General features: G+C 44.4%; 1 protein-coding gene across 10 annotated transcripts in view; it reads left to right on the plus strand.

The window, feature by feature from the left end:
* The window catches only part of AKAP13 (A kinase (PRKA) anchor protein 13), a 322,135-nt gene that overhangs the window by 89,092 nt on the left and 210,343 nt on the right, over positions 1–22,700 (plus strand). For all 10 annotated transcript variants that reach the window (XM_010832167.1, XM_010832169.1, XM_010832166.1 and 7 more), the window contains one exon: positions 885–928. In XM_010832167.1, coding sequence (XP_010830469.1) covers positions 896–928 — 33 coding nt within the window. In that variant the 5' untranslated portion in view covers positions 885–895. The remainder of the gene's footprint in view (positions 1–884; positions 929–22,700) is intronic.

Genomic DNA, 22,700 nt, shown 5'->3' on the forward strand with positions numbered 1-22,700 from the left:
TTTTATCTTTTTCTTTTTGCACCTTGAATGCTGTTCCTGTACTTTTTTTTTTTTTTTAAATACTGCTAGATCGTAATTGATCAGTCCCCTATTATGAGCAAGACACTCAAAATCTATTAGAATGAAATTACTTGGGTCTTCTTCTCTGATTCTTATGAAGATGGGATTAGCTTATTCTGAGATTGGTTTATTTAACAAAAGATTTGTCTGTCTGAAGTAATTCTGGACTACGATGACTTTAGCTTAGATGAAATCCTGGTCAAATCACCAAGGTGAGCTTCTCAGTATTCACAAATGTATTATATAATGCTGTAAGTCTTCTCTAAAGTTCTTCCTAAGATTTTTGTGAGAATTCATTTAGAGGGGTAATGACAGGGAATCCAGCCACTGATTTTCAGGAGACCAACAGCTTCTAGTGGACGGAGGCCACCTGTAGCCCCTCCTCTGAGAGGAAGAGGGCTGTCTCGTGGTCTCCCCTCCGCCCTGAGTGCCCTAGTGGTAACTGGGGGAAGCATCTTATGAGTTTGGGAGCTTATATAAAAGGGTAACTTGCACACACACTGTTCTTTTTTTGGTAACTGCTTTTAAAATCCTGTTGGTTGGTTGTTGAAACATCTCCTATGACTGCAAAGACTTTTGTCTTTGTTTTTCAATCAGAACTTCTTTCTCCCCACTTGTAAAGATGGAATCTGGGCCACAAGGCATGCTGCAGTCCTTGAACTTCTGTTTCCAAACCTCTGAGGAAAGCTGGGTATCTGTAACCCCAGACTCCTGATTTTGCTCATGTGACCTTGCTTGACATCTAGGACTTTTCCAGTGGGTTTTAAATTTTTGATGATAACTTTTAATTTTATTCTCATCTATTTCTCTCTTTTCTGTTCCAGTGTCCTGGGTCATGAAACTTAATCCACAGCAAGCTCCATTATATGTGAGTAAATCACCAGATTTCATTTTATCCTTACTTCTGCTGTTGAATTTTTATAATAAACTCAAAAATGTTCTCCTGTGATTATCAAAGGAATGTTGAACCATCTACATATGAATATATTGACATAATGCACATCAGAAATTGAATTTGATTTAGTGAATATTAAATGATGAATAATACATGATACTGAGCGGAGAACAAGTCACACCTGTAAGCCTTGTGTGGTAGACTGATCGGGTAGATATGATGCATGTATAAAGCAGTCGCATTGCCCTGCAAAATGACTCTACAACTTCTTTTAACCTACAGTTCGTTTCTGTAGAAGCAGTGTGTCGAGCTTCCTCCTGCCGTTGCCGTTACTCTGTGCCACGACTAGGGGGCGCTCTGTCACTGGCAAAAGGGCTATTTTCTTTTAAGAACCTGGGTGAAAGCCATCATCTCCTTAGAAAGTGAGGAGGTTATAAGATGAAATGTATAAATGAATGAATTGAGGCTGAAAAAAGTAAATTCTAGGTGTTTTTGTTTGTTTAAAAAAAAACAAAAAACTGTTTTAAGAGTGAGTTAGCCGAATCGAGGTGATGAAAAGTGCCTGGTTGGTGAGCAGCTGTCTTAGAGGTGTAGCTCGGCTTGTGAGGGGCCGGGGGGTTTGCTGTTCGCGTGGTCTGGAGAGGTGATAAAAGTGTTTTTGATGGCGCAGGACTTCAGGCAGATCCTTGATCATGAAGGTTAAGGATCGTTCATTGGCTGAAAATTGCTCAGAGTTTGTTGAGGACACAGACCAGAAGGTAGAGGGTTGGGTGGCAGTGAGCGTGGTGTGCGGTGAGCAGGCAGAGTCTGGCCCCGCTGGGTTTGTGTTCATGGGGATGCGAGGCAGATCTAAAGAGGTGGGTGATGCTCAGCTGTGGAAGCACACTAAAGTGTGCGCAGTTTATTTCATGACCACTGAGGGGATTTTAATGATGTTCAAACTGGCTGTTCCTGTTTTGTGTTTATTTTTTTAACCATGCTGTGTTAGTAAAAGTCATATACTTTCCTAACATAGAGCAGTCATATGATTGCTCTTCATACAAAGCAAAACACGTGTTCATAGGCGATATCTTGCATTCTTAAATTCCTTCCAGGCCCCTTGGAGACCATTTATTATGTTCACCAGTGGGTTTGCACATGAATTGGACGTAAGAAAACAACTGAGATAAAGTTCACACACTGTAAAATCCACCCGTTTAAAGTGTACAGTTCCACGGTTTTAGTGTATTCACGGTTGTGTCATCTTCAGGGCGCTTTTCAGCAGCCTAAACAGAAACCCCACATCCCTTTGCAGCCGCTCACCAGTTCCCCCTCCCTCAGCCCTGGGCATCTGCTTTCTACTTCCTGTCCTTATGGTTTTACCTGTTCTGGAAATTTCATATAAATAGAGTCATGCAGTATCTGGCCTTTTGTGACTGGTCTCTTTCACTTAACAGCTTATATATAAGGTGTATATCAGAGTGAGTATAAGTACTTTGTTCCTTTTTATTGACAGATAATAATCCATTATATGGACACATTATGTGTTATTTATCCAATCCTCAGTTGATGGGCATTTAGGCTGTTTCTACTTTTAGGTGAATGCTGCTGTGAACAGCAGATTTTTGTGGAGGTGCCCAACTTTATTTTTCCTCCATTGATTTTTCTTGGTCACTTTTGTTGAGAATCAGTTGGTTATTAAATGTAAGGAATTACTACTCAATTCTGTTCCTTTCATTTATGTCATCCTTCATTGGTTAAGTTTCTTTCAACAGTGATTGATAGTTTCCAGTGTACATGTCTTTAATTTTTGTAGAATTTATTCCTAAGTATTATATCCTTTTTGATGCTATTGTAAATGATACTGTTTTCTTAAATTCATTTTTAGATTGCTCATTGCTGGTGTAGAAATGTAGTTGATTTTTGTGCATTGATCTTTTAATATACAGTCTTGCTGAACGTGTTTATTAGCTAGTACTTTTCTAAGTGGATCCTTCAGGATTTTCTATATCCAGGATCATGTCAGCTGCAAATGTGCTGTGTGCGCTAAGTCGCGCTTCAGTTGTGTCCAGCTTTGCAACCCTGTGGAGCATAGCCTGCCAGGCTCCTCTGTCTATGGGATTCTTCAGGCAGGAATACTGGAGTGGGTTGCCATGTGCTCCTCCGGGGGATCTTCCCAACCCAGAGATCGAACCTGCGCCTCTTATGTCTCCTGCATTGGCAGGGGGGTTTTTACCACTAGCTCCACCTGGGAAGCCCTGTTGAAAATAGACATAGTTTTTGTCTTTCCGGTCTTTTTATTTTGTTTCTTTTTCTTGCCCAATTGCCCTGAGGAGAACCTTCAATTCAATGCAGAGTTGAATAAAATAGTGAGAGGAGACATCCTCTCTTGTTTCTAATCTTAAAGTGAAGGCATCCAGTCTTTCACTGTTAACATTAGTATGACGTTAGCTGTGAGTTTTCATACGAGACTTCATCAGGTTGAGGAGGTTCTCTTCTATTCCTAATTTGAGTATTTTTATCATGGAAACTGCTGAATTTTGTTGTTGAATATTTTCTTCTGTCTGTTGAGATGTATTGTGTGGGTTTTTTCTTTCATTCCATGATTGTATTACGTTGATTGATTTTTAATCATTAAACCAGCCTTTCTTTCCTGGGGTTAATCTCATTTGGTCATGGTGTATAATCCTTTTTGTGTGTTGCTAGATCTGGTTTGCTAGTATTTTTGTGTCTGTGCAGGTTTTCTCCTGGTAGTTTTTGTCTGCTTTTGGCTGTTGAATGAGTTTAGTTATGGGCTGATACGACTGCATAGTTGTGGCAGGCAGAATAATGGTTCACGTGTGTCCACGTCTTGATTCCCAGAACCTGCGAGTGTTTATCTCACGTGGCAAACGGGGCTTCACAGATTGCAGTAAGTTAAAGATCTTGAAACCAGAGTTTATCCTTTAATTATCTGGATAGCCCAGTGTAATCACGGAGGTTCCTAAGTGAGAGAGGGAGGCAGAGATTTGTAGATACCATGCTGCTGGCTTTGAACGAGGAACGGTCCATGAGCCAAGGACTGCAGCCTCTCGAAGCTGGGAAAAGCAGGCGGACAGCTTTCCCTTAGGACCTTCAGAAGGAACACGGACATCCTTGTTTTAGCCCAGTGAATGCCGTTCAGGCCTCTGACCTTAAGAAGTATAAGATAGTAAAACCTGTGCTGTTTTAGCCTCTGAGTTTGTGGTAGTTTGTTGTAACAGCAGCAGAAAGCTAATACAGTGGTAGTTTGGGAGACTTAGTAGTGTGCGGGATAATGTAGAAGGAGCGCGCAGAGGCCGAGAGGTCAGTTAGAAATTTTCTTGTCTTGCCATCATTGAATCTGAAAAGTTGAGAACTAACAGAGGCTATAGATGATACCTGCTAAAACAAGAGGATGTAATGTGGCTGTGTCTGAGTAGGGCCTCTTTTAGGGGTGCTCGGGGAAGGGGTTTGGGAGTACCTCTAGCTAGGGGGCAGAGTGGACTGGCCATTTAGGCTTAGACCTGAGTGACCGGTACGAGCCAGCTGTGTGTGGATCTGGGCCCAGTGTTCCAGCCCAAGGCAACAAGTGCAGAGCTCTGCAGCCAGGGCTGGGCTTGGGCGGAGAGGGGGCGGGGTGTGTCCTCTCCTGGAGGAAACTGGAGACTCAGGGAGGAGACAGGGAAAAACCTGACCTGGAAGGGTTTCACAGACCCTTGGGTGACTCCCACAGGCCTGCCTTCTCTCACAGCTGAAGCCCACCTCTGAGTGTCCTCTAAACCCCAGCCTCTGGCTCACAGTCAGGTCTGGCCTCTCAGGGACAGTGGATTTATCGTAAGGCGGAGCGCTGGGCCCCAGGCAGACTGCATTCTTAGGCAGTTGAAGCATATTGTTTTGGATTCCCCATTTGAGGAGAAACAGTTTTTTTTAAGATCCCGTGTTTTGATGTAAATGGAACATCCTTGAATGGAAGAATGTTTTAAAGGAGATCCGACTCTCATTCGTCAGAGGACAGTGGGATTAAAAGTTTCTGCTGTTTTCTTTCATGGATGATTCACTTTTGGGGAGAAAAGGAAGTCTTTCCAAAAACCTGCTGTTGTGAACCTTCGTGAACAACGTGTGACGCGATTTCACAAGTGGATCTTTCGGCCTCTGGTTTTCTGTGACTGCTTCACCAGCTGGCGTAGCACTCAGCTGCATCTCCCATAACCTTTCTGGATGACAGCTCCTTAAAAACAAGAGTTCATATTTGTATACTGCCTCCAGGTGTAAAATGCACATTTGCACACAGAATATCATTTGATTCTCATTACAACCTTGTGTAATCCGCCTGCAGTGCAGGAGACCCCAGTTCAATTCCTGGGTTGTGAAGATCCGCTAGAGGAGGGATAGGCTACCCACTCCAGTATTCTTGGGCTTCCTTTGTGGCTCAGCTGGTAAAAGAATCCGCCTGCAGTGCAGGCGGGTTTGATCCCTGGGTTGGGAAGATCCCCTGGAGAAGGGAAAGGCTACCCACTCCAGTATTCTGGTCTGGAGAATTCCGTAGACTGTATAGTCCACAGGGTCGGACATGACTAAGCAACTTTCACGTTCTTCTTTCACAATCCTGTGAGGGGAGAGGAAGCTTCCTTCTTACCCTCATAATACTTGAAGAAATGAGAATCCAAGATGGTTCATTTAGTATATGCTTTACCCAGAGATTGTAAATCTCAAACCCGTGGTCTTTCTTCCGTATACCAAGCTGTTAAGCAAGGTTTGCTATCCATAATTGTTACCTAAAACATGACAAATCTCACTATGCTTTATGTGATAGAGACTTGCACAAATAGCTTCCCTGGTGGCTCAGACGGTGAAGAATCCGCCTGCAGCCTGGAAGACATGGTTCGATCCCTGGGTTGGGAAGACCCCTAGAGGAAGGCATGGCAACCCACCTTGCTTGGAGAATCCCAAAGACAGAGGAGCCTGGTGGGCTACAGTTCATGGGGTTGCAAAGAGTCAGACGTGACTGAGTGACTAAGCACAGCACAACACAGACTTGCTCGAATAAAGTCCTTTTTAAACTAAGTAACCCAAGTTTAGTCTTCATTTCTCACGTTTTAAAAACATTTTTAATGTTTTATTTGAAAGTGCACATTTACAGAAAAATGACACGAATGCAGCTTCACTTCCGCTCACCTTTTATTAACATTTAGGTGTGACCTAAATGTGATTTTCTTGCCATTTTCTTTATTACATATTTTTTTTGAACTGTGTGAAAGTTGCAGGCATCATACTTCCCCCCCCTAAATATTTCAGCATGTATCAATAGTTCTTAAAGACTGAGACATTCTCTTTCATGATGACAGTATAGTTAACAAAACAGGTATCATAACGTTTATGTAATACTCTTATGTAAGTCCATCTCCAGATTTCTCTGATCATCCCAAAATGTCCTTTAAAGCATCCTCCTTACCACTTCTCCCCAATTCAAGGTTTAATCCGGGATTGCACCCTGTATTTATTTACAGTCTCGGAGGGATTGGGGGCAGGAGGAGAAGGGGACCACAGAGGATGAGATGGTTGGACGGCATCACTGACTCGATGGATGTGAGTCTGAGTGAACTCCAGGAGTTGGTGATGGACAGGGAGGCCTGGCGTGCTCCAGTTCATGGAGTCGCAGAGTCGGACACGACTGAGTGACTGAACTGAACTGAACCGGATCCTTTGTCTTTCCTGGTGCCGACATTTTGGAAGAGATCCTTTGTCTTTCCTGGTGCCGATATTTTGGAAGAGAATTTGGCCAGTTAGCTAGTTACTTTGCTGAATTTTTTCTGGATTTGGTTAGGAATACTACATAAATTCAAGTCAACTTTGCTTTTTTTGACAGAACAATTGCCTTTTCAAAGTTGCTCATTAAAAAGTAAAATAAAGATGCTTACCTGTTTCCCAGGTTTCATTATTAGATTTACCTTGTGTGAGTCCTGAATCAACAGTGCTGTCCTCTTTGCGATTAAAACCATTGCTCACAAGGAAACTGATAATGTCTTTATTGTGCACCTCTAACTTTTTACAGCTCTAAGGTGATGTGTACAGCATCCTTGCAAAGTGTAGCAAAGAATGTCTGACTTTCTACTAGATATGTGTTCTGTGAATAAATAACCTACTTGTTCCTTTAACCAGTTGAAAAGGCACGCTAGACATAGAGTCCCGAATCACTGTCTTTAGTCCTTATGGGACTTATGGTCTGAGCCACTTCTACAATAAACGACATACAGCAGATAGTTTTTCTAAGCATAGTATGTACCCTTTGGCTGTAGAGCCCTTTTCACTGTCAAGATAAAAGCATATACTTACCCCAGAAAGGATAGGGGGTGAGGGATGCTATCAGATGATAAAAGAAAAAGCCAGGCATATGAAACAAAAGTTGGTATTTATAAAACAAACCAAATAGGTCCCGCCACCACCCCCACACACGAAGCACTACCGGACCCAGCAGCCTAGCAACTGGCCAAGAGCAACAGTAAATAAATCCTCCCCCAGACCAACAGCTGAAAAGGAAGCAAGGTTTTAAACTTTGGAAGGAGGAGGAGGAAAGGGTCTCTTTAAATGCCTCTTATCTAAGGCCCCCAGGCTTGTTCTAGAAGAAATCTGGGCAGACCAGCCCTGAAGGTTTTCTTCTGTCATCTGACAGCAGCCCTCACACCCTGTCCTTTCTGGGGCACATGGAGACAGTAGGGGTCAGGAGTAAGCAGATCTGGATTATTCCAGAGGAAGTCACTTCCTTTCCCCGCTCTGACTTTACTTTTCTGGAGAAAAAGCCGTGATGATGCCCCCAAGTGACTGCCCCACGGTTGGCGCCCCGCGTGGGAATGAACTTTGTGACCGAGGTCAGGACTGCAGAACAGTGAGATGAGTCAGGGGAATCATTGTATTTTCAGGGCGGTTGACCTCACTCCGCTGGAAGAGTGAAGAAACTGAGCTACTGCGAGACTGACGGATTTGCCCCAAGCTCCATGGAGGTCGTGATGGTTCAGGTCAGGTAGCAGGATCTGCAGGTAACTAGCCCAGCCAGGGGCGGAGGTTGGAGTTCAGGGTTCAGAGTACACGCTGAGCCCTTGTGGTAGAAGTCTGGGAAGACATGGGCTATGTGAGAGAAAAAAGGGAACAATGGGAATGCTGGAAGGAGAGAGAGATATTTGAAAAGATAGCATTGAGCTCTCTTTCAGAGTAGTGTTGGTCGCTCAGGTCGTGTCCGACTCTTGTGACCTCATGGACTGTAGCCTGCCAGGCAAGGATATCGGAGTGGGTGGCCATTTCCTTCTCCAGGGGATCTTCCCAATCCACAGATCGAACCCAAATCTCCAGCATTGCAGGCAGATTTTTTAACAAGTAAAAATAAAATGTGGGTTGTAACACTTGAGTGTAGAGAAGTCATTAATAACCATTCTGGTGAATTACTCAGGCAGATACTTATCTTTATCCCTAGATCTTCTACAGGAGGATGGGGGTGGCTCTTGAGCCCTGGACCTGTGAAAGGAAGAGGTAGCCAAGGCTCTTGACTGACTGAGGCATTTCTGTGTAAAGCACAGCTCCTGCAGGTTTTTTTTTTTTTTTTCCCCTGGTTTTCTGTGTTAGAATAATGTCCTTACTGGTTGCCAAAGTGTTCCAGTGGGCGTTGGGCACTTGATGGTTAATGAACCTCCAGAATGGATGGCTTGGCTCTGACACTGACTCAGAAGGTTTATCTTGGATGCTTGATGATTCACTAACTAGAATCACCGTAAGAACACATTTAAAGAGGAAAAACTTGGGGTTCATTTTTAAGATCCTTCAGTTATAAACTTGCTGGTGTCCCCAAGATTTGTGGTCAGGTGAACCCATCTCAAGGTCTCCTTCAAGAAAACCAAAAGCTCCCATCCGAAAACTACATACTCCTTTAAAAGCAGAGAGATACATGTAAGATACAGGTTATGTATGGAATACTTATCATTACCTGCCTTATGACTGGGATGAAACCCACATTTATTAAATTTTCAAGGGGAAGAGCTATTCTAATTACAGAACAGATGTTCAGAACCCCAACAGATCTGGTTTATTATGTCCTTTCGCATTTCTCTTTTTCCATAGCACTGAATGTTTTTGCCTGTAACTGCTTCTGGGAGGAGGAAAAACATCCTGATGTATCTTTGGCAATGGATTCCTTTCTCCATTTAAAACTTACAAAACAAAACAATATCCAGTGATTATAACTATTTCTATTAGAATAAGGACCAAATTTTTAGATGATGTCGCTCTCTGTTCTGTCAAGTAAGGGGAGGGTGGGTTAGGATACAGGTATTGCTTGAGACTCATTGGAAAAGACCCAGATGCTGTGAGAGACGAAGGGCAGGAGGAGAAGGGGGCAACAGAAGACAAGATGGTTGGATGGCATCACCGACTCAATGGACATGAGTTTGAGCAAACTCCGGGAGATGGTGAAGGAAAGGGAAGCCTGGCATGCTACAGTCTATGGAGTTGCAAAGAGTGGGACACAACGTAGTTACTGAACAACAGCAACTGTGTGTGTGAATCAGAACTGACCTCAGTGCCAGAAGATGAGAGTCCACATGGAGATGTCATGCTGAGAAAGAAGGGGGTTTAACGTGAACAATTAAAAGTTTGTTTTTGCATAAGTATAGTTGGCATACATAATGACAGTTGAGAAAAGTAAAAGTGTTAGTTGTTCAGTTGTATCTGACTCTATGTGACCCCATGGACTGTAGCCCACCAGGCTCCTCTGTCCATGGAATTCTCCAGGCAAGAGTACTGGAGTGGGTAGCCATTCCCTTCTCCAGGGGATCTTCCTGATCCAGGAATCACGCCAAGTTCTCATGGTTTGCAGGGGGATTCTTTACTGTAGGTTACCTCCAACTTTAATGTCCTCGGTTGCTCTTTGGAGGGAAGAGGATCTACTTGGTAGTGGCAGCATTTTATCTCTTGCTGATAAATGTGTTTCCCTAGCAGGAGGTGAAATAACAAGGCTGTCCCTCTTGCTTGGCTCTTGTGTTACATGTTGCTCCTACAATGAGAGCTTTATCAGCTTTCTGATCTCTTAAATTAATTACCTGTCTTTGCTTCAACAATACACGTCTGATGGGTCAGCTGCAGTGTTTTGTAGACTGGAGGCTCTCCAGCCAGGTCTGAGTACTGATGGGTCAGCTGCAGTGTTTTGTAGACTGGAGGCTTCCCAGCCAGGTCTGAGTACTGATGGGTCAGCTGCAGTGTTTTGTAGACTGGAGGCTCTCCAGCCAGGTCTGAGTACTGATGGGTCAGCTGCAGTGTTTTGTAGACTGGAGGCTCTCCAGCCAGGTCTGAGTGCTGTGTTTTAAATAATGACAGCTTTGTCACTAGTGCCAGAAGAAGTAAGGAAGTCAAGTGTTCCTCAGTTTAGCTTCTGATGACTTTACAGAGCAAGAGCTTCAGTTTCCTTCTGTTGGGCTTGTTAGCCCATCTGCAGCAACTCACTTTGAAGTTTACAGATTTTGCATCTGCAGATAGCGTTTTCTTCTTTTTCCTTGGCATTTTCCGAGCAGGTGGAGATACATAAAGGCCAAAAGCCTTCTCAGGGTCTCTCTGCAGGGTGCTTTTACACTAACTTGGTGTTTCCCAAGCATCTAGATATTTGGGGAGCGGAATGGTGGTGGGGACAGGGCAATAGAATTAAATTTTCCATTTGGTTCCAATGAAGAGAAGTCTTGCTTTCCAAAGAAGACCAAGTTGTAATGCTCTATGTCCGTACCTCACTCATCAAGCCGTAAAGCACTTGCTAAGTGAATGGAGGACATGGTCTTCGAGGAATAGATTCTTTGGCAGGAGTTCACGTGCGTGAGGAGTTAAATGACAGTATAGGTAATATGGGCTCAGATGCTGGGTTTGTTACACAGGCAGTGATGGTTCACGGCAAGAAGAGGGATGAGGTGCTGGCAGAAGTGATAGGAAGGCCTTCAGGAAAAATGGGGTTCCGTTAGCCTGGACAGATGGAGAAAGGAAAGAGCAGAGTGAGAGAGGGGCATAGAGTCTGCGAAGTAAGGTGTGGACATGGCATTATCAGGGGTGGTCGGGGCCTGGCTTGACTGGAGAGGACAGTTCCCATGGTAGAGAAAGTGGAGAGGAGATTGCATAGATCTGCTCTGTTCATTAGGGTAGCCTCTGGCCCCGTGGAGCCATGGAAATTAATAAAAGAAAATTTAAAAATCAGTTCCTCCATTGTAGAGAGCTTAGCTGCCATGCTGGCTAGCAGCTGCCACGTTGGACAACGCAGATAGAATATTTCCATCAGTGCAGAAAATTCTGTTGGCCAGCACTGATAGAGGGAGTATGGCATTTTACAAGCAGGATAGGGAACAACTGGAGGTCTTCTGACTAGGCAGGGGGTCGCACGGTGGAAGCAGTGCCCAAAGGACATGGAGGAGTGGCATGGAGAGAGCAGAGGAGGACCGAGGGGGCCTGTCGAATGGGTGGGCCTGGTCACCGTTTGAGCGTGCGGGATGCACGGAAGGACGGGAAAGTGGTTCCAGAGAGCAAGTGGATTTTGTCTGACAGAGTGGCGGAAAGCATCAAAGAGCCACAGATATGACCTAAAAGAAAATCCTAAAAGATTTTCCTAAAAGAGGAAGAGGGATAATGTAGAGCAGCGCTAGGGGTGCCATGATGGATAGAAACCTTAAATATATAGGTAGTTTTTAAAGACACCCATCTCCTTAATTTTGTGTAACATGAAAGCATATGATTGTGTGGCTTCCTCTGGCGTCTCTGCACCAGCACTTGGGTTGGTAGCTCTTTCCTTTGTTTGCTTAGAAAGAGGAGAACAACACTTACTGAGTACCTTTCATGTAAGGTGACTTACATACATTATCTCTTCATCCGCCTGAGGCCCGTGTTATAAGAACGGTTTCACTCCCAGTCCCTTAAATTGCTGCCACCCTCTCTTAACCTGGGAACTCGAAGCCTGATGCTTGTATCACATTCTACATTTAGAGGTTGGCATCAGTACTGGATTCCACTTGCCGTCGCTTCTTCAAATGTAAGCTGGAGATCTTGTAAACATTGTTTACTAAGGGCAGTCATTGGTGTGAGGAGTTGCCCAGACTGACTTGCAGTTGAATTGTTCTAGAGCACTGGTTCTCACTGATGCTCATGTGGTCCCACCAGCATGAGCATCACTGGGAGCTTCTTAGAAATGCAGATCTTCAGGCACCATCCAGACCTACCGAATCAGAATGCTTGGGGTGGAGCCCTACAAACTGTGTGAGTGTGTATGTGTTCGCCCCCCACTCCCTTATGTGAGAGGCTTGTGGAATCTTGGTTCCCCGACCAGGGATCAAATCCTCATCCCCTGCAGCAGAAGCACCCCCTCTTTGCAGCCCCATAATCCTAACCTCTGAACCATCAGGGAAGTCCTCACTAAAAAAAAAAAGTTTAATGATAGTTTTCATGTAAGTGAAAGTCGCTCAGTCATGTCTGACTCTTTGCGACCCCGTGGACTATACAGTCCATGGAATTCTCCAGGCCAGAAAACTGGAGTGGGTAGCCCTTCCCTTCTCCAGTGGATCTTCCTAACCCAGGGATCGAACCCAGGTCTCCCGCATTGCAGGTGGATTCTTTACCAGCCGAGCCACCAGGGAAACCCTGTTCATGTAAGTTCACTGATAAAAATCTCAGACTGTAGACTGTAAACAATTCCAGTTATTTGGGTGTGGTGGTCATTGATTCCGCAACCTTCTGAAGTGTTTCATACATAAACTGGCTGGCACATTACCCTGCAAGCCACTTTGAAATAAGCCCTCCAGATGATTCTGTTGCAGCCCAGTGTTTAAGCATGAACCAGTAAACAAAAAGGATGGTTTTAAAAGCCCCGTTCCTGCGGATAAAATTGGACAGAAACTTGATACTTGAATTGTTTTTGCTGCTCTCACGTCAGCTTCTGTCGCAGCACCTTGCACATACAGGTTCTCAGTGTTTTTGGTTAAATAGAGTTAAAGCTGTTCAGGGCTTTCCAGGTGGTGCAGTGGTAAAGAATCCACCTGCAGTGCAGGAGGCGCAGGAGACTCAGGGTTGATGCCTGGATCCAGACGCTCCCCTGGAGAGCAGGGCGTGGCAACCCAGCCCACTTGCCCGGAGAATCCGTGCCCAGAGGAGCCTGGCGGCGGTGGTCCGTGGGGTCGCAGAGAGACACAACTAAGTGCACGTGTGGACACACCGCTCTTCCAGAAAGCGCTTGGCTGCATTCATGGGCGGTAATAAACGGTAATAAAGGTCTGATTAGGGTGAGATTTGGGGCGGGGGAGTGGTAATATTTAAGATCCCCAAGGGCAGACCACTCAGATGAAGCGACCCAGGGGACTTTGTTACCTGGAACCAGTGACACTGTGTCACTTTGACCTCTGAGATAGGTCAAAGGAACTTGGGAATGATGCTCAATGAAAAACTGCATTTCAGTGTAAATAGTCTAATACTTCTGTGTTGTGTATGGTCTATTTATTTGGAACTCTGTGTTTTATTCTTTCTATACTAATCTCATTAGTTTGACAAGCCTGTGATTGGGAGGAATTGTTTTATTTTACAGGTGGGGAAAGATTTATATTTTAAAGTTTTAGTACAAGCTATTAAGTATAAGATAAGCTATAAGGATATATTATACAAAACGGAATATAGCCAACATTTTATCATAACTGTAAATGGAGTATAACTTTTAAAAATTGTGAATCATACATTGAGAAAGGCAATGCCAAAGAATGCTCAAACTACCGCACAATTGCACTCATCTCACACGCTAGTAAAGTAATGCTCAAAATTCTCCAAGCCAGGCTTCAGCAATACGTGAACTTGCAGATATTCAAGCTGGTTTTAGAAAAGGCAGAGGAACCAGAGATCAAATTGCGAACATCCCCTGGATCACGGAAAGAGCAAGAGAGTTCCAGAAAAACATCTATTTCTGCTTTATTGACTATGCCAAAGCCTTTGATTGTGTGGATCACAATAAACTGTGGAAAATTCTTCAAGAGATGGGAATACCAGACCACCTCATCTGCCTCTTGAGAAACCTATATGCAGGTCAGGAAGCAACAGTTAGAACTGGACATGGAACAACAGACTGGTTCCAAATAGGAAAAGGAGTATGTCAAGGCTGTATATTGTCACCCTGCTTTTTTAACTTCTACGCAGAGTGCATCATGAGAAACGCTGGGCTGGAAGAAGCACAAGCTGGAATCAAGATTGCCGGGAGAAATATCAATAACCTCAGATATGCAGATGACACCACCCTTATGGCAGAAAGTGAAGAGGAACTCAAAAGCCTCTTGATGAAAGTGAAAGTGCAGAGTGGAAAAGTTGGCTTAAAGCTCAACATTCAGAAAACGAAGATCATGGCATCTGGTCCCATCACTTCATGGGGGATGGGGAAACAGTGTCAGACTTTATTTTTTGGGGCTCCAAAGTCACTGCAAATGGTGATTGCAGCCATGAAATTAAAAGGTGCTTACTCCTTGGAAGGAAAGTTATGACCAACCTAGATAGCATATTGAAAGCAGAGACATTACTTTGCCAACAAAGGTCCGTCTAGTCAAGGCTATGGTTTTTCCTGTGGTCATGTATGGATGTGAGGGTTGGACTGTGAAGAAAGCTGAGCGCTGAAGAATTGATGCTTTTGAACTGTGGTGTTGGAGAAGACTCTTGAGAGTCCCTTGGACTGCAAGGAGATCTAACCAGTTCATCCTAAAGGAGATGAGTCCTGGGTGCTCATTGGAAGGACTGATGCTAAAGCTGAAACTCCAATACTTTGGCCACCTCATGAGAAGAGTTGACTCATTGGAAAAGACTCTGATGCTGGGACGGATTGGGAGCAGGAGGAGAAGGGGATGACAGAGGATGAGATGGCTGGATGGCATCCCTGACTCGATGGACGAGAGTCTGAGTGAACTCCGGGAGTTGGTGATGGACAGGGAGGCCTGGTGTGCTGCGATTCATGGGGTTGCAAAGAGTTGGACACGACTGAACGACTGAACTGAATTGAACTTATATTGTACGTCAGCTATACTTCAGTGTAAAAGAAAGTTCTAGTCTATTCATTATAAGATTTTTATTGTCCTCTTTGGAATTTGCTATGACAGCAAAGGTCCATCTAGTCAAAGGTATGGTTTCCCCAGTAGTCATGTTTGGATGTGAGAGTTGGACTATAAAGAAAGCTGAGCACCGAAGAATTGATGCTTTGGAACTGTGGTGTTGGAGAAGACTCTTGAGAGTCGTTTGAACTGCAAGGAGATCCAGCCAGTCCTGAATTTTCATTGGAAGGACTGAAGTTGAAGCTGAAACTCCCAGAACTTTGGCCACCTGACGTGAAGAACTGACTCATTGGAAAAGAGCCTGATGCTGGGAAAGATTGAAGGCAGGAGGAGAAGGGGTTGACACAGGATGAGATGGTTAGATGGCATCACCGACTCAATGGACATGAGTTTGAGTAAACTCTGGGAGTTTGTGATGGACAGGGAGGCCTGGTGTGCTGCAGTCCATGGGTTCGCAGAGAGTCGGACACGACTGAGCGACTGAACTGAACCCAGGCACTGGATTCCCTTTTTGGTCTGTGGGATCCATCGATCTGATTGTGGACTTATTTTCTGCCATTCCTGTTATCGTCTTCAGCTAGTTAAAAGCCTGGGGTGATCTTAACTTCCGCTGTGCATTGACTGTGTATTCCTCTCTACTCACTTCCTGCATTCCTCACTTCTACTCTGATTAAAGATGATTCGCTTCTTGATCTCTTACTTGCTGTAGTTTATGCGTATGCAGGAGAAGGCAGCAGAAATGCAGGTTGTATGAAAATGGTAATCCTTAAGAACGAATTTTTGCCTCGCTAAAAAGTTTGTGACACATTGACTCCATGTGTTTGACTTAGTGTGAATAGAATGCTAGATTTCTAATTAAAAAAATAAGTAGGCAACAAGCAGTAAAGATTTACTGTGTTGCATAGGGAACTATAATCAATATCTCTTAATAACCTATAAGGGAAAATAATCTGAAAAATAATATATGTGCATATGTATAGCTGAATCACCTTGCTGTGCACTTGAAACAGTCAACTACACTTCAGTAAAATGTATATATTAGGGGAAAAAATGGTAATCCTAAGGGGCCTCATTTTTTGTTGCTCTTTAATTTGGGGGAGGGCTGAAAACATGTATTTCTAATCAACTTCTGGGTGATGCTTTGGTTCTGGGACAACACTTGGAGGGCCCGGGTCGAGAAATGTTAACTTCCTTGTAGGTGTGAAGTAGATAGGGGGAAAATTCCTGCTCTAGTACTAATCAGCTGTGGGAGCCTTAGAGTCTTCCTCTGTAAAATTCAGCAGGGTAATGCCAGAATTATAGGTTTTCTGTGAAGGCTAAATGTGATTTTAAGAATGACAGCCATGGGCAGGAGGTGGGAGGAAGATTCAAGAGGGAGGGGACATAATGTGCACCTCTGGCTGAAAGTGAAAGTCGCTCAGTCGTGTCTGACTGTCTGCGACCCCATGGACTGCAGCTGGCCAGGCTCTCTGTCCATGGAATTCTCCAGTCCAGAATACTGGAGTTGGTAGCTGTTCCCTTCTCCAGGGATCTTCCCAACGACAAACCTAGACAGCATATTAAAAAGCAGAGACGTTACTTTGCCGACAAAGGTCCGTATATTCAAAGCTGTGGTTTTCCCAGTAGTCATGTATCATTGTGAGAGCTGGGCTATAAAAGAAGGCTGAGAGCTGAAGAACTGATGCTTTTGAACTGTGGTAAATTTTGTTGTTATCTGAAATGGTAGACTATTTCTTCTTACTACTTTATGATTTTTAAGTATTGTGGATCATTCAGTGTCCATATAGCTATTTAATATCAGAATGTTTAGTCAGCTTTAAGAAAGCTTCATAATTTACCTTTAAAGCTAATCAAATTTTTAATTTTTTTCTACATTTCTGTGTTGACTGCTTTTCAGAGGATGTCATAAAACCAATCTTGCCATCCAGTTAAAATTCTTCACCTGTAATTAAATTAAAAAAAGTAAAATTTATTACTTTCTTTTACTTTGAGAAATATGTTTTACTAGAAGAGAGTATAAAGCCAAGCAAAGACATGGAGATTCTGAAATGTGGGGTATTTTTGTTTACTTTGAATGAGTGAGGACCTGTATTTGATGTCTGCTGTATGCTAGGTACTTGTTAATATACTAGTACTTTGTATTAAACGGTACCCTAATATCTGTAAGACAGTGATGCTGGTTTGTTACAGTTAGCACTTGATGAAAGAGCCATTATTAAATTATTTTATGCACTTCAAAATACGTGAATATAAAATGCAGTTTCTACCCTTGTGGAGCTGACAATTTTGTGGTTCCCCAGAAGGACTTGAGTGGTTCCCAGAAGAATCCCAGAGCTGACAGCCACTGAGGCTGGAGTTCTGAGTCACAGGACTTAGGGCCCATGGTCTTCCCTCCAGAGTGATGCCCCCATTCTGTATTTGCATCTTCCCTCCTAAAGACGGTAAAGAACCTGCCTACAGTGCAGGAGACCCAGGTTCAGCCCCTGGGTCAGGAAGGTCCCCTGCAGAAGGAAATGGCCCCTCCTCCAGTTTTCTTGTCTAGAGAATTCCATGGACAGTCCATGGGGTCGCAAAGAGTTGGACATGACTGAGCAACTACCGCTTTCCTAAATCTTGGTGTGGTTGACAGTGTCCCCGTTTCCAGCTTTGATTATCTCTGTTCATGGTCTCGTGGTCTGTCGTATCCTGGGCTGGGAGTGAGATCTGAGCAGGCGCCCTGGACCCGCTGGGTCCCCCCCATGGAGACATTGCCCGTTGCACAGACAGGAAAGGAATTGGTGGAGGCCTTGGCCTCCATGCCAGGAGGGAGGCACAGTGTCTGATATCAGCAAGCAGGCCATTCACCCGAGGAAGGAGACCAGGTGGCTCCTCAGAAAAGAAAGGCGGGGCTGGTTTCATGCGTCCCCTCCTGGGCATCGCCGGCCAGGTGAGAGGAGGATGTGACAGGTGAAGGGAGCCGTGTGCCCATGCGGTGAGACACCTGTAGTAAGAGTCAGGCTTCAGCTGCTGGTGTGTCCTGTCCGTGTGTTGTGTGCTTGCAGTGTTTGTGTGGCGCTTCCCTGGTGGCTCAGTCGGTGAAGAATCCACCTGCAACTCAGGAGACCCGGGTTCGATCCCTGGGTAGAGAAGAAGGGCATGGCACCCCATTCCAGTATTCTCGCCTAGAGAATCCCACGAACAGAGGAGCCTCGGGGGCTACAGTCCATAGGATCGTGAGAGTCGGACACGACTTAGCAACTAAACCACCACTAACAGTGGGAGGGGCTCTGGGAGGCAGAGGTGGCTGGGGAGCAAGGGCCGTGTTGAGGGGAACCTCGTTTCCTGCAAGTTGAAGGGAAGCAATCGTGAGTTAAGACGTCATCCTGTTGGTCGTCCATGAGTCTCAGGGGAGTAACTTGACCAGATTGTATTTTGGAGATTTGTCCTGTTGCCTCGTATTGTTTGGAGGGTGAGTCTGGAAGCCTGGAGACCCATTTTCATAGATGCCTTTAGAGGAAAAAAAAAGAGACCTGACCAAGAAATAGCCAAGGAAGCTACACAAATAAGTGTGGGAGGTGGGTAGAGCACAAGTCCAGTTGCCAGATTTTAATGATAGAATGCCCCCACTTCAGTCCTCTGCTTCCTGGGAAGGCAGAGAAGGAAGAGAGAAAGGTTCTGTCAAGAATTAATTTTAAAAAATCCTCATGGTGTCTGCATTTTAACCAAAGACCTGGTCCTGTTAGCAAAGGGGGACTGTCTCTTTAAGTGTTGACCCAATTACTCGAGCAGTTCCAGAGAGTTGTGAAACATTTGTGAGAGGGTGAGGCTGTTTTTTAAAGCCGACAGCCAACACCCTTCGACCAATTTAGCTTTGCTTATTAACAGGAATAGACTGAGAGGCAGGGCTGTACATTGAAACAAAAAGCTCATCCTCTTAGAATTGTAAAAAACTTCTTTTTAAGGAACACTTTCCATTAAGGGGTCCATACACTAAATGATTTCCAAACTTTTTGTAATTTTGATTCCTTTACCAGCTGAAGTTTCAAGATGCTTCCATGTTCAGAGAGAGTAGTCCCTAAAACCAGTTCAGAGCACTCTAGACAAATTGAGCGCCATCTACTGGTTTTATTTTGACGGAGTATGTCGGTGGTGCTTGGAAATCTTATTTATGTATATCTTAATGTTGCAAAATTATGAAGCTGAAAGACAATATGAATTTTGACCATAATTATTAATAATAATTAATAGTTTAATGTTAGCATTGGGAAGGGGAATGCCTTTTGGCTGGAATATAGACATATGATCAAAAATGAAAGCAGGTTATAGGGATTTCACTGACTAGTACCTTTATCTGGCAAAAGATTAGCCTGGTTGAAATAAAAACTAACCTCAAATGTCAAATAAAATGGTTACAGTACTTTCTAACATTTGTTGTTGTTCAGTTGCTCAGCTGTGTCCAACTCTCTGCAGCCTCATGGACTGCAGCACGCCAGGCTTCCCAGTCCATCACCAGCTGCCCGAGCTTGCTCAGACTCATGTGCGTTGAGTTGGTGATGCCATCCAACCATCTCATCCTCTAGATGCTGTAGTGTTCTCCCCAGATGCTCCACCACTGTTGAGTGAGTGATAAGGATGACAGACTTAGTGTTGGGTTTAATTTGTGGCGTTTTACATTTTGTTTTTGAAAAAGGATGACATGTTTTTGGTTCAGCCCAGCAGACATTAAGCACTTGCGATGTCTCAGGCCTTCTGAAGAGATGTTGCGTGTACAGAGATGAGCTGGATGAGGGCCAGCCCCAGGTCCACTGTAAATGGCTAAGCGTTCAGAAGACCCTTTCCTCCCTGGGTGATCCGTCCTGAGCCACGAGCAGACCTGGACGCAGCCACTTCCCTGCGGAGGCTTTCCTCATAGCCGCCTCAGGACAGAGTATGGGTGCCTAGAGACGCTTGTGTTTACGCTAATTACAGCACTTCCCGGGTGGCCTTCTGTCCATAGGCATGTCTGTCTAGGCTCCTGGCGGACAGGAAGTGTTTATAATTCTAGTGCCAGATGATACCAGAGACAAACTGGATTAAACACAGGCACTGTGTGCTTGTTGAGCATCAGTGGATGAGTAACTTAAGGCTTTGGTAATGGGAACAGAGCAGAAGGGAAGGGAACGAACACATCAATACTGGGCTGTTAAATATCCTTCAGCTGTTTAACTTATCTATGTGATGGATGGACTGGAATAAAAATTTATACTAGCAGTAAAAAGTTATGAACCAATAAAACACACTCAAGGAAATGTTTCAAGTAATAAAATATTTTTAAGTATTCTAAGGCTTATTTACATATCAACATTAAAATTTCAAATATTCCTATTTTAAAAATAACCCCAATAACTGATGGCTAGTGGTCCTGTAGTATATTTGATAGCAATAAGTCCTCTGAAAGTCCTTTAACTTTCATTAGTTCAGTCTGGTTTTCTACCTCATTAGTACAGATCAACGATTGTGAGTAATATGATCTTGGAAAAAATACAAAGACTTTTGTAGTTATTGAGGTTATTATTAACAAAATGGTTAAAGTAAAGAGAACTTTGAAATATTTTTGATGGTTAGAAACTAACTGCATCACGAATCTAGGAAGTGATATTTATTTTAGTTGTGAGCTCTCTGGAGTATGCAAAATGAAAAAACTCTCAGTATTTTAAGTTTTTGGCTAGAGAGGACTCGATTGTGGCTGCCATTAAACAGAGAGAAATACGGTAAGTCTCGTACTCTTTCTTGATGGCATTTGAGTTTGAGTTCCTGTTGGGTCCAAAAGATCTTGTTTCTGGGGTTGAGGGCCTGGAATAGTATGTTGTGAAAAGACCCATTTAAGGCTGGAAAAAAAATGAAACAGTTCTTGAGTTTGCTGCTTTCCTGTCTTCCCAGCTCTTCTCCCCCATGTGTTCTGAATTGCTTAAACATCATTGCTTTTAAAGCTGGGAATCCTTTGGTCCTCACCTCTTCTAGCATCACTGATGCTGTGTTCCTGGATGGCGTCTTTTCGCTGGCTGGCCTTTCCTTGCTCGGCCTGTTTCTCCCTCCCCGCCCTCCTCTACAGGAACTTGGGGTCTAGGCCTTGGCTCTCTGTTACCATGGCGACCTCGTTGCTGGCAAGGCTTCTCAACTTAGTGCGGTTGACTCTCAGATCTGCCTCACCAACCCAGGCCTTTTCTGATACCCTGTCCTGCTTGGCCAGAGGAACCTGGCAGGCTGCAGTGCTTGGGGTCGCAAAGAGTCGGATGTGGCTGAGCACGTCCTGTCTATAGAATGTCTACAGCTTCCCCTCCGGCTGGCAGATGAAACTTGGCATTTAAAGCTTATCATCCAGTTTCTCACAAATCGTTCCCACAGCCCCCTCCCATTTTTCCTTGGAGAGATACCCCTTTTTTCCTCCTAGTGTTGCTTCATGTCTGTTCTCTTCCTCTGTGTCTATTTGTCCAGCTCCCATCGTCAGCTGTCATATTTCATCAAATTATTTTCAGCCACATGCCTTTCTCACATTTATTTCTTTTTAGGTCATCTTGGTGCGAAAGTAGTTTAACTCCCTTTTGCTCCCTTGCACTGTGTTTTTGTAATGTTTTCCCAGACTGGTTTCCTTGCCTCTGTTCTCTTTTTCCTTCTTAGAATACTTCTGTGAGATAAACCTTTCTAGAACATTTGCTACATCCAATTTTCTCCCAAAACATGCCACTCAAAGCTGTTTTTTCTTTCTTTTTCTTGCCTACACTCAGGTTCAAATATGAGTGTTTTGGCTTGCCATTAATATTCTGTGTAAACTGATACCTGCTCCCTTCGTCCATTCATGTAAGTTACTCAGAAACTTCTTGTTGCTACAAAGGCACTGTGTGGCGTGCCCTCCGAGACACAGTTCTTGCTTCCCATAAACTTTAGATGTTGATGAGACATACATACAACATAGTGGACTGTGCGTGCATGCGTGCACAGTCACTTCATTCTTGTCTGACTCTCTGTGACCCCATGGACTGTAGCCCAGGCTCTCCTGTCCATGGGATTCCCCAGGCAAGAATACTGGAGTGGGTTGCCATACCCTCCTCCAGGGGATCTTCCCGACCCAGGGATTGAACGTGCAGCTCCTGCAGCTCCTGAACTGTGGGTGGATTCTTGCCGCTGGGGCACCGTGAAAGCCCTGGTGTGCTAAGTGCACACTTACACACGCTCTCCGGCTTCGTCACACATCCTTGGGGCCACGCAGCCGGTGTGCCCGGGTTTGAGGTTGCCCTCAGTTTCAGCTTGTCTCGCGCCTGAACTCCCTCACGTCACCTCTGGGCCCTTCTGTCTCCCTTGTTTTCAGCACCCTCTTCCTTCTACCTGCAGACCTTCGGGTGTCTGTCGCTTGCTATTGAACGTGTGTTTCTTCTGAGAATTACCTCTCTGTGTTTCCCTCCTTTCTGCCACTTAACTCTGTCTCCAGCACTAACCTTAGTGTCAGAATCGTGGAAAGAATACAGACTTTGGAGTCCTACTTGGATTTGAATCCCAGCTTTTAGCCTTTCCTAGCTTTGCTCTTAGACGTTAAAAGTACTCTGGGCTGCTCTTCTCATCTCCAAGAAGGGTAAAGATACTTGCCTTGCAAATACTTGGTTGAGTTTGCAAAGCAACTGGTTCTGCCTCTGACCTGCAGGGGGCACTCAGAAGATGGTTGTGCTGAGCCCGCA

Source organism: Bison bison, unplaced genomic scaffold (genome assembly GCF_000754665.1).
Source record: "Bison bison bison isolate TAMUID 2011002044 unplaced genomic scaffold, Bison_UMD1.0 scf7180017860443, whole genome shotgun sequence".
NCBI lineage: Eukaryota > Metazoa > Chordata > Mammalia > Artiodactyla > Bovidae > Bison > Bison bison.